At 40.4% G+C, this 17,603-nt stretch overlaps 1 protein-coding gene across 3 annotated transcripts in view; it reads left to right on the top strand.

The window, feature by feature from the left end:
* Fyn (FYN proto-oncogene, Src family tyrosine kinase) overlaps positions 1-17,603 on the top strand; it is a 207,276-nt gene that overhangs the window by 137,504 nt on the left and 52,169 nt on the right. For all 3 annotated transcript variants that reach the window (XM_027928301.2, XM_071613116.1, XM_027928302.3), the window contains one exon: positions 14,399-14,656. In XM_027928301.2, the coding sequence (XP_027784102.1) occupies positions 14,410-14,656 (247 nt within the window). In that variant the 5' untranslated portion in view covers positions 14,399-14,409. The remainder of the gene's footprint in view (positions 1-14,398; positions 14,657-17,603) is intronic.

Genomic DNA, 17,603 nt, shown 5'->3' on the forward strand with positions numbered 1-17,603 from the left:
ATACAGGGAGATAGAGGTTATAAAAAACAAACAAACAGAAATCCTAGAAATGCAGGAAGCAATAAACCAACTTAAAAACTCAATTGAGAATACTACCAGCAGAGTAGAACACTTAGAAGATAGAACATCAGACAATGAAGATAAAGTATTTCAACTTGAAAAGAACATAGACAGCTCAGCAAGACTGTTAAGAAACCATGAGCAGAACATCCAAGAAATATGGGATAACATCAAGAGACCAAATTTAAGAGTCATTGGGATACAGGAAGGGACAGAGTTTCAAACCAAAGGAATGAGCAATCTATTCAATGAAATAATACGAGAAAACTTCCCAGACTTGAAGAATGAGACAGAATCCCAAATCCTAGAAGCCTACAGGACGCCGAATGTGCAAAATCAAAAGAGACCAACACCTAGACACATTATAATGAAGATGCCCAACATACAGAATAAGGAGAGAATTTTAAAAGCTACAAGAGAAAGGAAGCAGATCACATTTAGGGGTAAGCCAATCAGGATGACAGCTGATCTTTCAACACAGACTCTGAAAGCTAGAAGATCCTGGAATAACATATTTCAAACACTGAAAGAAAATGGGTTCCAACCAAGAATTGTGTTTCCAGCGAAATTAAGCTTCAGGATGGAAGATGAAATTAAAACCTTCCACGATAAACAAAAGTTAAAAGAATTTGCAGCTAGAAAACCATCTCTTCAAAACATCCTTGGCAAAACATTACAGGAAGAGGAAATGGAAAATAACAATGAAAACCAACAGTTGGAGGTAGGACAGTAAAGGGGGGAAAAATAATCAAAGAGGAAAACAAACCATGTTTAGTAACATAAATAAACAAATATGGCTGGAAGAACAACCCATATCTCAATAATAACCCTAAATGTCAATGGCTTAAACTCACCAATCAAGAGACACAGGCTAGTAGAATGGATCACAAAACAAGACCCAACAATATACTGCCTACAGGAGACGCATTTGATAGGAAAAGACATACATAGGCTGAAGGTGAAAGGTTGGGAAAAATCATATCACTCATATGGACTTCGGAAACAAGCAGGAGTGTCCATACTCATATCAAATAAAATAGATTTCAAGCCAAAGTTAATCAAAAGGGATAAAGAGGGACACTACATACTGCTTAAGGGAACCATACACCAACAAGACATAACAATCATAAATATATATGCCCCAAACAATGGTGCAGCTATGTTCATCAAACAAACTCTTCTCAAGTTCAAGAGTCTAATAGACCACCATACAATAATCATGGGAGACTTCAACACACCTCTCTCGCCACTGGACAGATCTTCCAAACAAAAGTTGAATAAGGAAACTATAGAACTCAATAACACAATTAATAACCTAGACTTAATTGACATATATAGAATATACCACCCAATATCAAGCAGTTACACTTTTTTCTCAGCAGCACATGGATCCTTCTCAAAAATAGATCATATATTATGTCACAGGGAAACTCTTAGACAATATAAAGGAGTAGAGATAATACCATGCATCCTATCTGATCATAATGGAATGGAACTGAAAATCAACAATAAAAGAAGGAAGGAAAAAGAATACATCACTTGGAGAATGAACAATAGGTTACTGAATGATCAATGGGTTATAGAAGACATCAAGGAGGAAATTAAAAAATTCTTAGAGATTAATGAAAACACAGACACAACATATCGGAATCTATGGGACACATTGAAAGCAGTTCTAAGAGGAAAATTCATTGCTTGGAGTTCATTCCTAAAAAAAAGAAAAAACCAACAAATAAATGATCTCATACTTCATCTCAAAACCCTAGAAAAAGAAGAGCAAAACAACAGCAAAAGAAGTAGAAGGCAAGAAATAATTAAAATCAGAGCTGAAATTAATGAAATCGAAACAAAAGAAACAATTGAAAAAATTGACAAAACTAAAAGTTGGTTATTTGAAAAAATAAACAAAATCGACAGACCCTTAGCCATGCTAGCGAAGAGAAGAAGAGAGAGAACTCAAATTACTAGCATACGGGATGAAAAAGGCAATATCACAACAGACACTTCAGATATACAGAAGATAATCAAAAATTATTTTGAATCCTTATACTCCAATAAATTAGAAGATAGTGAAGGCATAGATAAATTTCTTAAGTCATATGATCTGCCCAGATTGAGTCAGGAGGATATAGACAACCTAAACAGACCAATATCAATTGAGGAAATAGAAGAAACCATCAAAAGACTACCAACTAAGAAAAGCCCAGGACCGGATGGGTATACAGCAGAGTTTTACAAAACCTTTAAAGAGGAACTAATACCAATACTTTTCAAGCTACTTCAGGAAATAGAAAAAGAGGGAGAACTTCCAAATTCATTCTACGAGGCCAACATCACCCTGATACCTAAACCAGACAAAGACACTTCAAAGAAAGAAAACTACAGACCAATATCTCTAATGAACCTAGATGCAAAAATCCTCAATAAAATTCTGGCGAATCGGATACAAAAACATATCAAAAAAATTATGCACCATGATCAAGTAGGATTCATCCCTGGGATGCAAGGCTGGTTCAATATACGGAAATCAATAAATGTTATTCACCACATCAATAGACTTAAAAATAAGAACCATATGATCATCTCGATAGATGCGGAAAAAGCATTCGACAAAGTACAGCATCCCTTTATGTTCAAAACTCTAGAAAAACTAGGGATAACAGGAACATACCTCAATATTGTAAAAGCAATCTATGCTAAGCCTCAGGCTAGCATCATTCTGAATGGAGAAAAACTGAAGGCATTCCCTCTAAAATCTGGAACAAGACAGGGATGCCCTCTCTCACCACTTCTGTTCAACATAGTTCTCGAAACACTGGCCAGAGCAATTAGACAGACGAAAGAAATTAAAGGCATAAAAATAGGAAAAGAAGAACTTAAATTATCACTATTTGCAGATGACATGATTCTATACCTAGCAGACCCAAAAGGGTCTACAAAGAAACTATTAGAGCTAATAAATGAATTCAGCAAAGTGGCAGGATATAAAATCAACACGCATAAATCAAAGGCATTCCTGTATATCAGCGACAAATCCTCTGAAATGGAAATGAGGACAACCACTCCATTCACAATATCTTCAAAAAAAATAAAATACTTGGGAATCAACCTAACAAAAGAGGTGAAAGACTTATACAATGAAAACTACAGAACCCTAAAGAGAGAAATAGAAGATCTTAGAAGATGGAAAAATATACCCTGTTCATGGATAGGCAGAACTAACATCATCAAAATGGCGATATTACCAAAAGTTCTCTATAGGTTTAATGCAATGCCAATCAAAATCCCAACAGCATTTCTTGTAGAAATAGAGAAAGCAATCATGAAATTCATATGGAAAAATAAACGACCCAGAATAGCAAAAACAATGCTAAGCAGGAAGTGTGAATCAGGCGGTATAGCGATACCAGACTTCAAACTATACTACAGAGCAATAGTAACAAAAACAGCATGGTACTGGTACCAAAACAGGCGGGTGGACCAATGGTACAGAATAGAGGACACAGAAACCAATCCACAAAACTACAACTACCTTATATTTGATAAAGGGGCTAAAAGCATGCAATGGAGGAAGGATAGCATCTTCAACAAATGGTGCTGGGAAAACTGGAAATCCATATGCAACAAAATGAAACTGAATCCCTTTCTCTCGCCATGCACAAAAGTTAATTCAAAATGGATCAAGGAGCTTGATATCAAATCAGAGACACGCCGTCTGATAGAAGAAAAAGTTGGCTACGATCTACATACTGTGGGGTCGGGCTCCAAATTCCTCAATAGGACACCCATAGCACAAAAGTTAATAACTAGAATCAACAAATGGGACTTACTCAAACTAAAAAGTTTTTTCTCAGCAAAAGATACAATAAGAGAGGTAAATAGAGAGCCTACATCCTGGGAACAAATCTTTACTCCTCACACTTCAGATAGAGCCCTAATATCCAGAGTATACAAAGAACTCAAAAAATTAGACAATAAGAGAACAAACAACCCAATCAACAAATGGGCCAAGGACCTGAACAGACACTTCTCAGAGGAGGACATACAATCAATCAACAAGTACATGAAAAAATGCTCACCATCTCTAGCAATCAGAGAAATGCAAATCAAAACCACCCTAAGATACCATCTCACTCCAGTAAGATTGGCAGCCATTATGAAGTCAAACAACAACAAGTGCTGGCGAGGATGTGGGGAAAAGGGTACACTTGTACATTGCTGGTGGGACTGCAAATTGGTGCAGCCAATTTGGAAAGCAGTATGGAGATTTCTTGGAAAGCTGGGAATGGAGCCACCATTTGACCCAGCTATTCCCCTTCTCGGTCTATTCCCTAAAGACCTAAAAAGAGCATGCTACAGGGACACTGCTACATCGATGTTCATAGCAGCACAATTCACAATAGCAAGACTGTGGAACCAACCTAGATGCCCTTCAATAGACGAATGGATAAAAAAAATGTGGCATTTATACACAATGGAGTATTACTCTGCATTAAAAAATGACAAAATCATAGAATTTACAGGGAAATGGATGGCATTAGAGCAGATTATGCTAAGTGAAGCTAGCCAATCCCTAAAAAACAAATGCCAAATGTCTTCTTTGATATAAGGAGAGTAACTAAGAACAGAGTAGGGTCGAAGAGCATGAGAAGAAGATTAACATTAAACAGGGATGAGAGGTGGGAGGGAAAGGGAGAGAGAAGGGAAATTGCATGGAAATGGAAGGAGACCCTCAGAGTTATACAAAAGTACATACAAGAGGAAGTGAGGGGAAAGGGAAAAATAATACAAGGGGGACAAATTAATGTCAGTAGAGGGGGCAGAGAGAGAAGAGGGGAGGGGAGGGGAGGGGGGATAGTAGAGGATAGGAAAGGCAGCAGAACACAACAGACACTAGTATGGCAATATGTAGATCAATGGATGTGTAACTGATGTGATTCTGCAATCTGTATATGGGGTAAAAATGGGAGCTCATAACCCACTTGAATCAAAGTGTGAAATATGATATATCAAGAACTATGTAATGTTTTGAACAGCCAACAATAAAAAATTTAAAAAAAAATCAAGAATTAATAACAGGATGGACTCAACTAAAAAGCTTCTTCTCAGCAAAAAAAAACAATCAATGAGGTGAACCGAGAGCCTACATTTTGGGAGCAAATTTTTGCCAAAGACACGTCAGATAAAGCACTAATCTCCAGGATATATAAAGAACTTAAAAAAACTTTAACACCAAAAAATAAATAGTCTAAAGAGTGAAACACACACTTGTTAGAAGAAGATATACACTCAATCAAGAAATATATGAAAAAATGTTCAACATCTCTAGTAATTAGAGAAATGCGAATCAAAACTACTCTAAGATTTCATCTCACGCCAGTCAGAATGGCAGTTATCAAGAATACAGACAACAATAAATGTTAGTGAGGATGTGAGGAGAAAGGCACACTAATACATTGCTGATGGGACTACAAATTGGTGCAGCCAATATGAAAACCAGTATGGAGATTCCTTGGAAAACTTGGAATGGAACCACCATTCAACCCAGCTGTCCCACTCCTCGGTCTATACCCAAAGGACTTAAAATCTGCATACTATAGTAACACAGCCACATCAGTGTTCACAGCAGCTCAATTCACAATAGCTTAACTGTGAAAGCAACCTAGATGCCCTTCAATAGATGAATGGATAAAGAAACTGTGGTATATATACACAATGGAATATTATTCAGCATTAAGAGAGAATAAAGTTATGGCATTTGCAGGTAACTGGATGGAGTTGGAGACTATCATGCTAAGCAAAGTAAGCCAATCCCAAAGAACCAAAGGCTGTATGTTCTCTCTGATAAGTGGTTGCTGATTCATAAGGGGCGGAGGAGACTTTGATTGGGCAAAGGGGTGGGAGATATGGGGAAGGTGCATGAGGGCAGGAAAGATGATGGAATGAGATGGACATCATTACCCTAGGTACATGTATGACTGCACATATGGTGTGATGCTACATGTGTACAACCATAGAAATGTAAACTCGTGCTGCAACTGTGTACAGTGAATCAAAATGCATTCCGCTGTCATATACACCCAATTAAAATTAATTAATTAATTTTAAAAAGAAAATATTAAAAAAAAAACTAAAGGGGGATTTTTTGTGAAAAAAATAAAAATGACTTATTCTTATTATGAAAATGATGCATCTTCAGTGTAAACATTCTGAGAAATAAAGAAAATGGCCAAGAAAGAACAGTCTCACATTATGTATTAGCTATACATCACCAGTAGTTTGGTATATTTCCCTCTGAACTGTTTTCTAGGCATTTGTTTTATATTTGCAATCATGCGAGCCTTCTTAATAGAACGTGGACTTTTTTTTATTATTATTACTGATCATTTCTATAAACCTAAATTGTGATTTCTGCTTAACTTTCCATCAGGGGAATGCCTTACAGTTTGCTTAGCCACCCTCTGGTTAAACAATTAGCAAGTTTTCTAATCTCTCAAATGGTAAATAACATTTCATAGAACTTCATTTGTCATTTTTTGAGGTATCTCTTCAGCACAATTGACAATTCCAGGAGCATGCCCAGTTTTAAGGTTTTTGATAATTACCAAGTTGTTTTACCAAAATCTCCAGGCTCTATCTACCTCCATCATTACTGGGTAGACTTTTTAAAAAATTATTTGTGGATTTAAAGGTGAAAGACAGTGTCTCACTGGTCTTCATTGCTTCTCTGATTATTCCTGAAGGGAGTATTTGTCCCGTAAGTTTCACAATAGGTATAGGTTTCTTTGGGGGGGTGATAAAAATGTTGTAGAACTAATGATGACAAGCTTCCTTTGTAAATGTAAATTTAGTACATTTGTAAATGTACTAAAAACCACAGGACTATATACTTTAAGAGGGTAACTGTTATAGTTTGTGAAATGGATCTCAAAATGAAAAAAATAAAAATTAAAAATACTAACTACAGGGTGTTTTTCTGTGGACCAAAAAGGTTGCAGGGGCAGAAAGATGGAAACCTGGGGCTGGGGTTATGGCTCAGTGGTAGAATGCTTGTTTAGCATGCCTAAGGTACTGGGTTCGATCCTCAGCACCACATAAAAAATAAAATAAAGATATTATGTCCACCTAAAACTAAAAAATTAATATTAAAAAGAAAGATGGAAACCGAAAAAATTCACAGCCTGTGCCCTCATTCCTTCTGAACTCTTTGGCACCCACAGGGTTAAAACATATCACACTTATTTCCATCACCATTTCACTCCATTCTTCACCCTGAAATTCAAAGCAAAATGAATGTAAGAAGAAAATATTCTCACTCTCCTTTTGGAGCCTTTCCACAGTTTAGTGTTAAAACGTCTTTGGCCATTTAGGGTTGGAATCGGTTCCAGCATTCACTTGATGGCAGTGTTAAGTCTCCCATCGGGGTCTGATGCTTCCCTCTCTCTTTCATTAAGTGTTTGTGAATTTCCAGGCATTGGGGAAAGGAAAGCTGTACAGGAGGGAGAGGAGAACACGTTATAGGGACAGGAGCTGCTGCTTCTCAGCCTGGGGGCCATTTGAATCAAGAAAAGCCAGAGGTGGGGAGCCACAAAATCATTCTATGTTCCAGGAATGTGGCTTTTTCTTAAAGTAATATGTTTTATGAGTGATTTCTATTAGCTCGGTGCCCTTGCTGTGCTGCACAGGACAAGATTCACCCTCCAGAGGGCCTTTGCAAAATCATGCATAACTGATCAGATGGGTCCAACTTCACCTCTTATTATTTCTGAAGCAAAGCTTTGACTTAATTGTTAAATGGGCTCTGTTTTCCCATTACTGAATGTAGCCAGTGTCTGCATTGTACATATTATCACTCTGGCCTCAGTCTTCTCACCTCAGGGACTGCTTATCTTATGACTTGTGTTTGCGGGGAGGGGTTCTGCCTCACAGGACTTGAATCAAGAGTAGAAATCTGTTATTTTTGCTTGATGGGGACATTTATATGAATATCTCCATTTATGCAGTAAAGCAGTAAATATGTTCCAGAAAATTTTGTCTGCAAAGCAAATCATATTTTAAGTGTTCCAAGAAAGACAGCTTTTTAATACCAAGAAAACCAAGGCTGACTCCTTTGGGGTATATAAACACCCTTGCCATGACCAGGAAAGGTCAGGAAATTGAAGGCTGCTTCAGCATTGGCCCAAACATTCATTAAGATGCCAAACCACACCAAGGAGGAGGTGACTCACTACACCTGGCACAATTGAGCACCTCCACAGGACCTTGTCTAGTGGGTGTGGTGTGAGTAGGAGGCTGAGGCCCAGTCCCTGAAATCAGGGCCCCTGTTAGTCTGCACATGAAGGTGAGTCCTGTGGAGCCAGGATCCTTCCCTATGGGTTTTTCTCTCAACACCTCCCACCTATGTACCCACACCTTGTGCAGAATGACCAGGATGCAAGAGGCAACTCTGGTACAGAGGTTCTCTGTGCCAACCTTGGGCTTAGACTATCTGGCTTCACATCCTATCCCCACCTGACTTAGCTTTAGACACATTACCCAAAATGCTCCTCCCCTGTATAATGCAGAAAAATAAGAATGCCTGTATTTTAGGGTTGTGAGAATGTAATGAGATAAGATGCTCCAGTGCATAGCTCAGAGCCTGGCCTTCAGGGACCAATGCGTGGATGTTGGTCTTCACTGTGGAGATAGGAGCCTTCATCTCCATGGTGCCCCATCCTACCTAAATATGTATTCACTTTCTACTGACGAAGCACCACAGACTTAATGGCTTAAAACAATATCCACTGACTTTCACAGTTCTGCGTGACATGACTGTGTTCTCTGCTCAGCAAGGCTGAAATCAAGGCACCAGCTCACTGTTTTGTCATCTGGAGGCTTCACTGGGGAAGAGTCCATTTCCTGGCACTGTGCAGATGTAACAACATGACAGTTGAACCACATAAAGCATTGACCAATTCAGGCTCTTGACCAAACTCAGATCTTCATGATTACAGGACTAAGAACCCCTTCCTTGCTTTCTGCCAGCTGTAAGCTGTTAGCTTCTAGGGCCATCACATGTATAGTAACCCATGATCCCTCCATCTCTAAGATCCCTCACATTGAATATCTCTCACACTTTGATTTTACCTCTCCAGGGAGAGCCGTCCCTTTCAATGGCTCCCCTGATTAGGTCAGTCCACCTGGAATAATCTCCCTCATTTAAAGTCAACTGTGTCAAATTACATAACCTAATCATGGGAGTGACTTTCCCATCATTCACAAATCTCAGGGATCATAAAGGACATGCTCACCAGGGGCAGGAATCTTGGCAGACAGCTCAGATTCTGCCTCCCACCACACTCCCTTCCCTCCAGCTCATAACAAAAAGAGGATTCCCCACACAGACAGAGCCCTGCATTGCTCATCTTTCCATAGCTGGGTTGAAGCCATTGGCTGGACCCAGCATCAATGCTACATGGAGCTCAGCCCTCACTTTTTTTTTTTTCCTTAAGAACTTCAGGGAGTGCTTATGCTGTCAAGAGTGATCAAGTGGACCTTCTTTCTTTCTAGCTTCCCCAGGCACCACTGGCCCTTCTGTCTGGCTGTCCCCACAAAGCAGCATTGCCTGAACTCATTTATAGGCTGTCAGGATCAGGGGCTCCATGTCCTACAAAGGAGGAAAGTCCCATTGCAAAGGATTGAAAGATGCTAGGAAATCTGGAAATTTGGGTGGCTGGTCCTGTGGCCCAACTCCTTGCTATCAGCATGGTGTCCAGCCATCTCTGAATATCCTGCTCCCAACAAGTTACATGATAAGAACTCGGGAAAGGCTTCCCTAAACTCTCAGGGATTAACTTTCTCCACTAAGAATATAGCAATATACTCCAGGTCAGTTCTTGTGGGTGTCACCAATTTTATAAGGATCAAGAGCGCCCTGCCATGAACCTTTTGTCCTGAGTCAGCTGATTTCTGATGTGCCTCTGCCACATCTTAGCCTTTACCCTTGCCACTGTTCCTGACTGAAAAGGGTATTTGCTCAGGAAGCTGCCAGCTTTTGCCTTTCTCCCAGAGAAGTGTATGAAACTGCAGTTGATCAACAACAGCTTTAAATTCTTCTTTCAGTAGTGCTCATCTCACTTCCTTGAGTTTGTTTCTAGGTTCTTAATTTACTCCCTTTCCTTATTCTTTTATTTTCATTTTTAATACTTGCCCAGTAAAGGGGCAGAACAGAACCAAAGGGTTAGAGGATGGGAACGTGGAGCATGCCACCTTAGAGTATTGGCAATGCATTGCTTTGCCCGTCATTCTCCAAAGCCTGCTCTATCCCCTGGGCTGTCAGGAGCGGGATGGAGAGTTATCCTAAGGACTGTCGCTCTTCCACACCCATCTGGTTGGTTTCTGAGTATAAGCACTTAACGCTGCCAAAATCACAGTTACCTGTCAGTTTCACGTTTCCTCCTGCTACTCCTCTGCCTACATGTGTATGTGTCTTGAGAGAAGGTGTTCTGCTTGTGCAAAAGACTGCCAGTGGCCTTTTTCCCTTTTTAGTACCCAACTCAAGTATACACCTAAGACCTCACAAGTCCTGTGACATGAGAACTGGAGCATACAGGCATTACTCTTGATCCATGTATTAGGGAATATGAGCGCTATCCATGTTTAATGTACATCTGGCAGACTAGACTGCAGTCTAAGGCCTTCAATAGGAATGAGTATGTGTACAACTGACCTCGGGTCAGAAGACCCTGTTCCTATAGTAGCAAATAGATCCAGCCCTCCAGATTAGTTTCACCTGACCCCTAGAGAGCTTTTGGAAGAGTATAGAGGCCAACCAAGACATAGCTACAGCAAGGGCTGTGATTGCCATGCTCATGGGAGCAGGATATGGCCATCCTTAAATTCTGAGTCAGACAACTCTTCCCTAGTTGCCTAAGGCTGTTGGAAAAGATCCACAGAACTAAGGAAGATTTTAGATTTTATTTTCTTAGTAGAAGCAGGGCCCCTCAGTTGGAAAAAGGGTTGAAGAATAGAGGCCTCATAGCCATAATCGAGATACCTTGACCACAGGCACATTGAAATGCTCTTCCACTGACTTTTCTAAGGATGACAACATGTAGACGACTCCAGCCATGAGATTAGGTGATGTTTTACTACTCAGAGAAACTCTAGGGCCCCATTTCCAGATTGGTATTATTCAGTGTTTCCCAGTAACTGACAGGTCTAGAGCCAGCATATTAGTACATTCTGTGTTGACAATGGACTTAACAGCATTGGACATAAAAGCCACAGCACATAATTTACATAATAACAGTAGCCTTACTGTAACCCCAAAGCCCAGAGTTTGCCTCATGGCAAGGAGCCTTATCACATGGAGTACAACTCAGCACTTCCCTCTGAATCTTCCATAGGAAATGGTTAGTCTGACCGCCCCACGTGGGAGGAAGAAGACCACAAATTCTTATACAAATATTTTCATTGTGATTAACTTTTAATGACTTGAGCTTGTCTTTACTGGCTTATTTATGTTTCTTCATGTGTGTCAATAAAGATGAGATTAAGCAAGATCTGTGTAGAAACATTACTTAACTCAAAATTTTGGATGCATGAAATGCTATTCCTAGTATAAAAGAGGATTGTTTTCTCTAAAATTATTTTGGTTGAGGTTTTTGTTTTTTTAAATTCACTAAACAAACATTTATTACTTCTGTGTGCCCAGCAATATTCTGGGCACTAAGGATACATCTGTGAAACAAAAACCACAAAATAATCTCTGCCTTCAAGGGGTTGGTGATTTTTCCCCTTCATTATTTCATAAAATTATATGCAAGCTGTTGGTCATTTATTACAATATATTACTTTTTTTTCCCAGTGGATTTTGGAAGATTATCTTCTTAGTTTGATCAGATGTGAGGTCCTATTTTCTGCAGGGTTTCCGATGTAGTGTTTGTTTTATTTGGCTGGAGTTTTAAGACTAGTTTGTAATAAGAGGTCTTATTAGTTTTAGGTTCTGTTTCTCTATCATGGTGAACAAACTTTTAGAGAAAAATCAGAGCCTTTCATGTCAATTTTTTAGACCGCCTCCATTTTCCTAAGGAAAGCCTTCTGGGTTACGTGTTAATCACATGCATGTAAGGGAGATGGTTATTATACTATTTCAACTATGTAGGTATAAATTCTTTCCTCTCTGTAAATCAGGATTTCTCAACCTTCATGCTGTTCACATTTAGGGCCAGGTAATGATTTGTTGTGAGAAACTGTTCTGTGTATTGTAGGATGTTTAGCAACATGCCTGGCCTCTGCCCACTGGGTGCCAGTGCTACCCTTCCACCCTGTATCATGACAGCCAAAAATATCTCCAGACAGTGCCTAAATGTCCCTTGATGGGAAACCATGATGTAAATGATGTGATTGTGGAATTCAGGTTTACACCCTCTAATTACAGGTCAATGAAATCCCTGGGGGGGGGGGAAGCACTTGAGATAAGAATGTTTTCTGTCTGGCCTTTTTAGAAGCTTAAAGCAACTTTCCACCTTGAAAGAGTTAATATAGAGTAAGCCAGATATTTATCAGTCCGATGAAGCAATATCAACAACAAATGATGGAAGGCCTTCAGTAAATCATGCCTTGGAGATATTTTGCATTTCCTGTTGAAAACTTGTTAAAATCATTCATTTACCGTAAGTTAAAAAGCATGTTGGACACAGTAGACTATAAGTTAATCTCAAATGATTTATTAGGAAATATGTTCCAGATTTGGTGACCTCAGCTCCAGCAGTAGGCGGCTCATTTGCAAACATTCCCATTCTCAAGAACTGACTCTCGATTTAATAAGTATTTATTGAAACTTGTACTTTGCGAGGGCTTCAGAATGATCTAACATTTGCTTCTGTGACCTGCTCCAGCAGAACAGTAGTGCTCAGAATGGTGGCCTTGGGAATCTCCCCGTCCTATGTGGCAGCCCCCACATTGGTTGCAAGATAAAATAGAAAAACTTCATAGCCCCAATTTTTTCCTGTCCTGTGCCAGCTCTGCCTTCCCCAGTGGCTGCATGTTATTACACATGATGTCATGCATTTCTCATTTGACTCTGTGGTCCCAAATGGACTGCTTCTCAGAGTTTTCGCAAGGACATTCACTGCAATTTCTACCTACCCATCTGTCTACAGTTCGAAGTGGACCATTTAACCACCTTACTTTATTTTTTGGAATTTTTGTCACTTCTCACATACATGCCAGTAAGTTAGAAAATGTAGGGCACACTGCTGATAAGTCACTGTAAGAAGGATTGGCCTTGAGGCAAAAAGTGAAAGAGAAATATAATGAGCTACAGAATCTTTACGTATTTGGTTATGATTCATTGAGCATGTACTGTGTGCCAGGCACTGGCAATATAGCAATGAAGGGAATGGACAGGGCCCTGCTTTCCTGGAACTTGCAGTCCACTGGGCAATGGAACAAGTGAACAGGCCATATTTTAATATCACACCATAGGTACCATGATGAGGGAAATCAAGACGCCATGGGAGCACTTAGGAAAACACTATCCCAGTCTGGGGGAAGGTGTGTGTGGGGGGCGGGGGGGGGGGGGGGGGGAATCAGAGAAGGTTATGCAGAGGAAGTGATGCATTTACTGGGAATAAAAGATTCCCTGCATATCCAAGAAGAGGGAGAAAGAGTGTTGAAGGCCGAGTTCTGAGGCCTGAAGGTAAGTGGGGGGAAAGAATGGAATCTTTGAGGAACTGAAATATTAGTCATGTTTGAGTAGAAGCATGTGAGACAGGAAGAGTGAAAATAAACAAGGAGGAAGGAACAAGGATGCTTCTCCAGATTCTGACTTGAGCAAGCTGGTCTTTGGAAGTACCATTTCCTAGGATGGGATGCTTGGAGAAATGGGTTTGAGGCGGGTGGGGTGACAGTGATTCAAGTTTTTAATCCATCACTATCTCTAGAACATAGGAGTGGGTTGTTTGGTGTTTTTTTTTTTTTTTTTTTTTAATATTTTTGAAGAATGTCAAAAGCTAATGGAAATTTGAAAAGTTAATTAGCAGCTTTAAATGATTGTATTACTGAGGGCTATCTTGGGCCTCTTAGGTTCTGGCAGTTTTATTTTCCATTCAGTAACTAGTTCTTCATTTTGATTCTTTTTATCCTTTTGTGCTTGAAGAAAAGGGTACCCATGAGTGAAGAGGTCTGGTGAGTTTTAGGGACCCTATTCTGGCTTTTCCAGTACTTCCAGGCCCTCTTTACAATTTCCTTTGCCAAGGACGGGGTTGATAAATTATTCCTCTGTAGCATTAAAGCAACCGAGCAACTAGGGAGCATCCAAGTTCATGCATCTCCTTCCTGTTTTTTTTTCCAGGAATTTAGATAATGGGCTGTGTGCAATGTAAGGATAAAGAAGCAACAAAACTGACAGAGGAGAGGGATGGCAGCCTGAACCAGAGCTCCGGGTACCGCTATGGCACAGACCCCACTCCTCAGCACTACCCCAGCTTCGGCGTGACCTCCATCCCCAACTACAACAACTTCCACGCAGCCGGGGGCCAAGGACTCACTGTCTTTGGGGGTGTGAACTCTTCGTCTCACACTGGGACCTTGCGTACGAGAGGAGGAACAGGTAAGCACCTACTGGGAGGGAGGGGGACAGCTGTCCTTAATTCTTTTGGCAACTGAACGTACGTGTCCCAGTCAGCTCCCTTGGACTAACACTGAAGACTCAGGTCAGTTTCCACCTACCCTCTACCAGATGAAGAGCCGTTATTAAAAAACCAAAGCTTGGTGTACACATCAAAATGCCTGACTACAGAGGGCGGGGGATCCCATGTTGCTGCTCTGTAGGATTCTGCATGAGTGAGTTAGTGAGCTATGGCATTCTAGGCCCTGTAGCCAAGGGCTGTCAACCCTGGCTAGCCCAGAAGCGCCAGGGAAGCTTTTTCATAGTACAGTTGCCTAAGCGCCACCCCAGATCTTGGGAATCAGAAGCTCCAGGAGTGTGTCTGTGTGTATCTTGAATTTTCCAGAAATGAATGCACTTCCTCCCACCTCCCTCCACCGCTTCTGGTGGGATGCACCTTCTTCCTCATCTTCCTGATCTCCAGCTTGCCTGTCATTTCCTGGGCAGATGGGGTCATTTGGCAGCATGATATTTGATCATTCATCAGCAGTTCTATGATATTTCCATTATCTTCTGCATGACTGAGATTGTCAACCCTCAAGTTTTTCCATGTATTTTTTATTCTGTTGTTTGTGTGTGTGTGTTTTAAAGACAAGTCTTATGTATCCTTAAGAGACCATTCTCTCTTTCTCCCCCACCCTCTGTCTCTCTTAAGTTTCTTTGTCTTTCACATCACACAGCTATATGATACTGCCATGTGTACTTGCTGACTTAGCTAATACTTTATAAAATATCTGGCTCACATTCTCAAACATATGTTTTCCAAAATATTTGTAAGTTATCTCATGCATCCTTAGCCTTCCAGATCTTTTCCCAGTATATGAACCATGGTAACTAGATACATGACATTATTTGTTCCAAAATTGTTTTATTACAGAAGTTTAAAAGAATGCAGCATCTCCCAGCTCATCTGGGAGCAGATGTCTTTGCCTTATATAATGACTCATTGTGCCTTTTTATCAGGGGAGTTTCCACTAACAAGGCATTAGCAGGGCTTCTCTCCCACCCCACCCGACTGCACCCAATACATGGTAATGTAGTTATTTCAGGGCATCTGACCCAAAGCCTTTGGACAGTGTTTGCTTCTCTGGTACTAGCATGTGAAACTCTGCCCAACAGAAAAACATCTATGTTCACCCCTGTACTGCAGTGACTCTAGCTTTCCCTTTTCTCCAAGCCTTGTGTGGTATACTCACCCATCCCTCCTGTCTTCCCAGAAAGTCTCTAGAAAGGAGGCAAGAGTCGTGGACTGGCAGTCTAGGGCCCTATGTCTTTTGAGGATGCAGAAGAAAAGAAGAGTCAAAACTGTACCCAGCATGTACAGACCGACAGACAGACACATAGACAGAAAGACACATACACACACCTCTACTGTAAGAAGCATGAGTGCTTGACCAGTACAGACTTAATTCTGCCGACACAGGCACCATCCCTGATCACTCATTTATGAATGCTGGACATAAACCCCTTAGTCTGCAGGTACCATTAAGTGCACAAGAAAGGGTTACTTGCTTCTAATACGTACGTGTACACTGCAGTCAGGGACAACCTTAGTCTAAGAGGCCATCTGATCTCTTATCCCCAGACATGGCAGATTTTCCTGCCTTGTATTAATTGGTTGTGCAGTCCTTTCTCCCAGTGCTACTTTTAGTCCCTTAAGGCCAAGAACAGTGTCTTCATTTCTCAGTAACCTCCTTCAATTCCCTCCTCAGTCCCTAGGATATTAAAAACCCTCAGTAAGAACTTGTCAACTGATGCAAGGAGAGAGTGGGCGGGTCCATCTCCATGGGCCTTCTTTGGTTTCCACACAGCAGAATGGCTTGGGTCTGTTGTTGTTGTTCTTGTTTTTCCCTCTGTGTTTTAATTTCTGCATTATAGTTGTACATATGGATGGGATCTGTTGTTACACAGTCATATATGCACACAATATAACAATATAATTTGTCCAATATCTACCCCCAGCAATTCCCCCCTTCCTCCTGCCCTCCCATCCCTTGGTTCTTTCCTCCATTGATCTCCCTTTGATTTCCATGAGATCCACCCCCATCTTTCTTTTTCTCTTTCCTAACTTTTGCATATGAGAAAACATATGTCTCCTGACCTTCTAAATTTGATTTATTTTGCTTAACATAATTGTCTCAGTTTCATCTATTTTCCTGCAAATGACATAATTTCATTTTGCTCCAGTGGGTATATACACTACATTTTCTTTACCCATTCATCCATTGATAGACACCTAGGCTGGTTCCATAGTTTGGCTGTTGTGTACTGGGCTACTATAAATATGGGTCTTCATGTATCACTGTAATATGATCTTGGCTCTGTTTTTAAATATATACTAAAGAGAATCTGTTAGTAGAGTATTAAATAAGAATAAGCATGAACTTAGAGGCACCCACATATTTGTTTGAAGCCACTCTCTTTTTTCGGCAAGCACTTTACCACTGAACTATATCCAAAGCCCCCAAGCCATTCTCTTTTCTAACCTTTTAAAGTAATCCGAACAAAGAAACCAGTTGCCCAGTAAGCCCTTCTCTGTATGGTCAGGCCATCTGAGTGCCGACTCTCCAGCAGTTAGTCCCACTTGGGATGGGGCGGGAAGATAAGTCCTTCCACTCTCTCTGATTCATGTAAGTCTCATGGACACATCTGTTCCCTTGGAACTACCTACACAGCAACATGGCAGCTTGGTAAAAGAGCAGGGTATATGCCATCAGGCCATAGCAGGCACTTTGAAGCGTGTGGAGATCCAAATGAGAAAACAGGTCTCAGAGAAATGAAATGTTTTAGTTATCAATTCTTGAGTAAAATTATCACAAAATTTAGCAGCTTATAATAATACGCATTCATTATCTCACGGTTCTTGTGGATCAGGATCCAGGAATGATTT

The sequence above is a fragment of the Marmota flaviventris genome, chromosome 6 (assembly GCF_047511675.1).
Source record: "Marmota flaviventris isolate mMarFla1 chromosome 6, mMarFla1.hap1, whole genome shotgun sequence".
Classification (NCBI taxonomy): domain Eukaryota; kingdom Metazoa; phylum Chordata; class Mammalia; order Rodentia; family Sciuridae; genus Marmota; species Marmota flaviventris.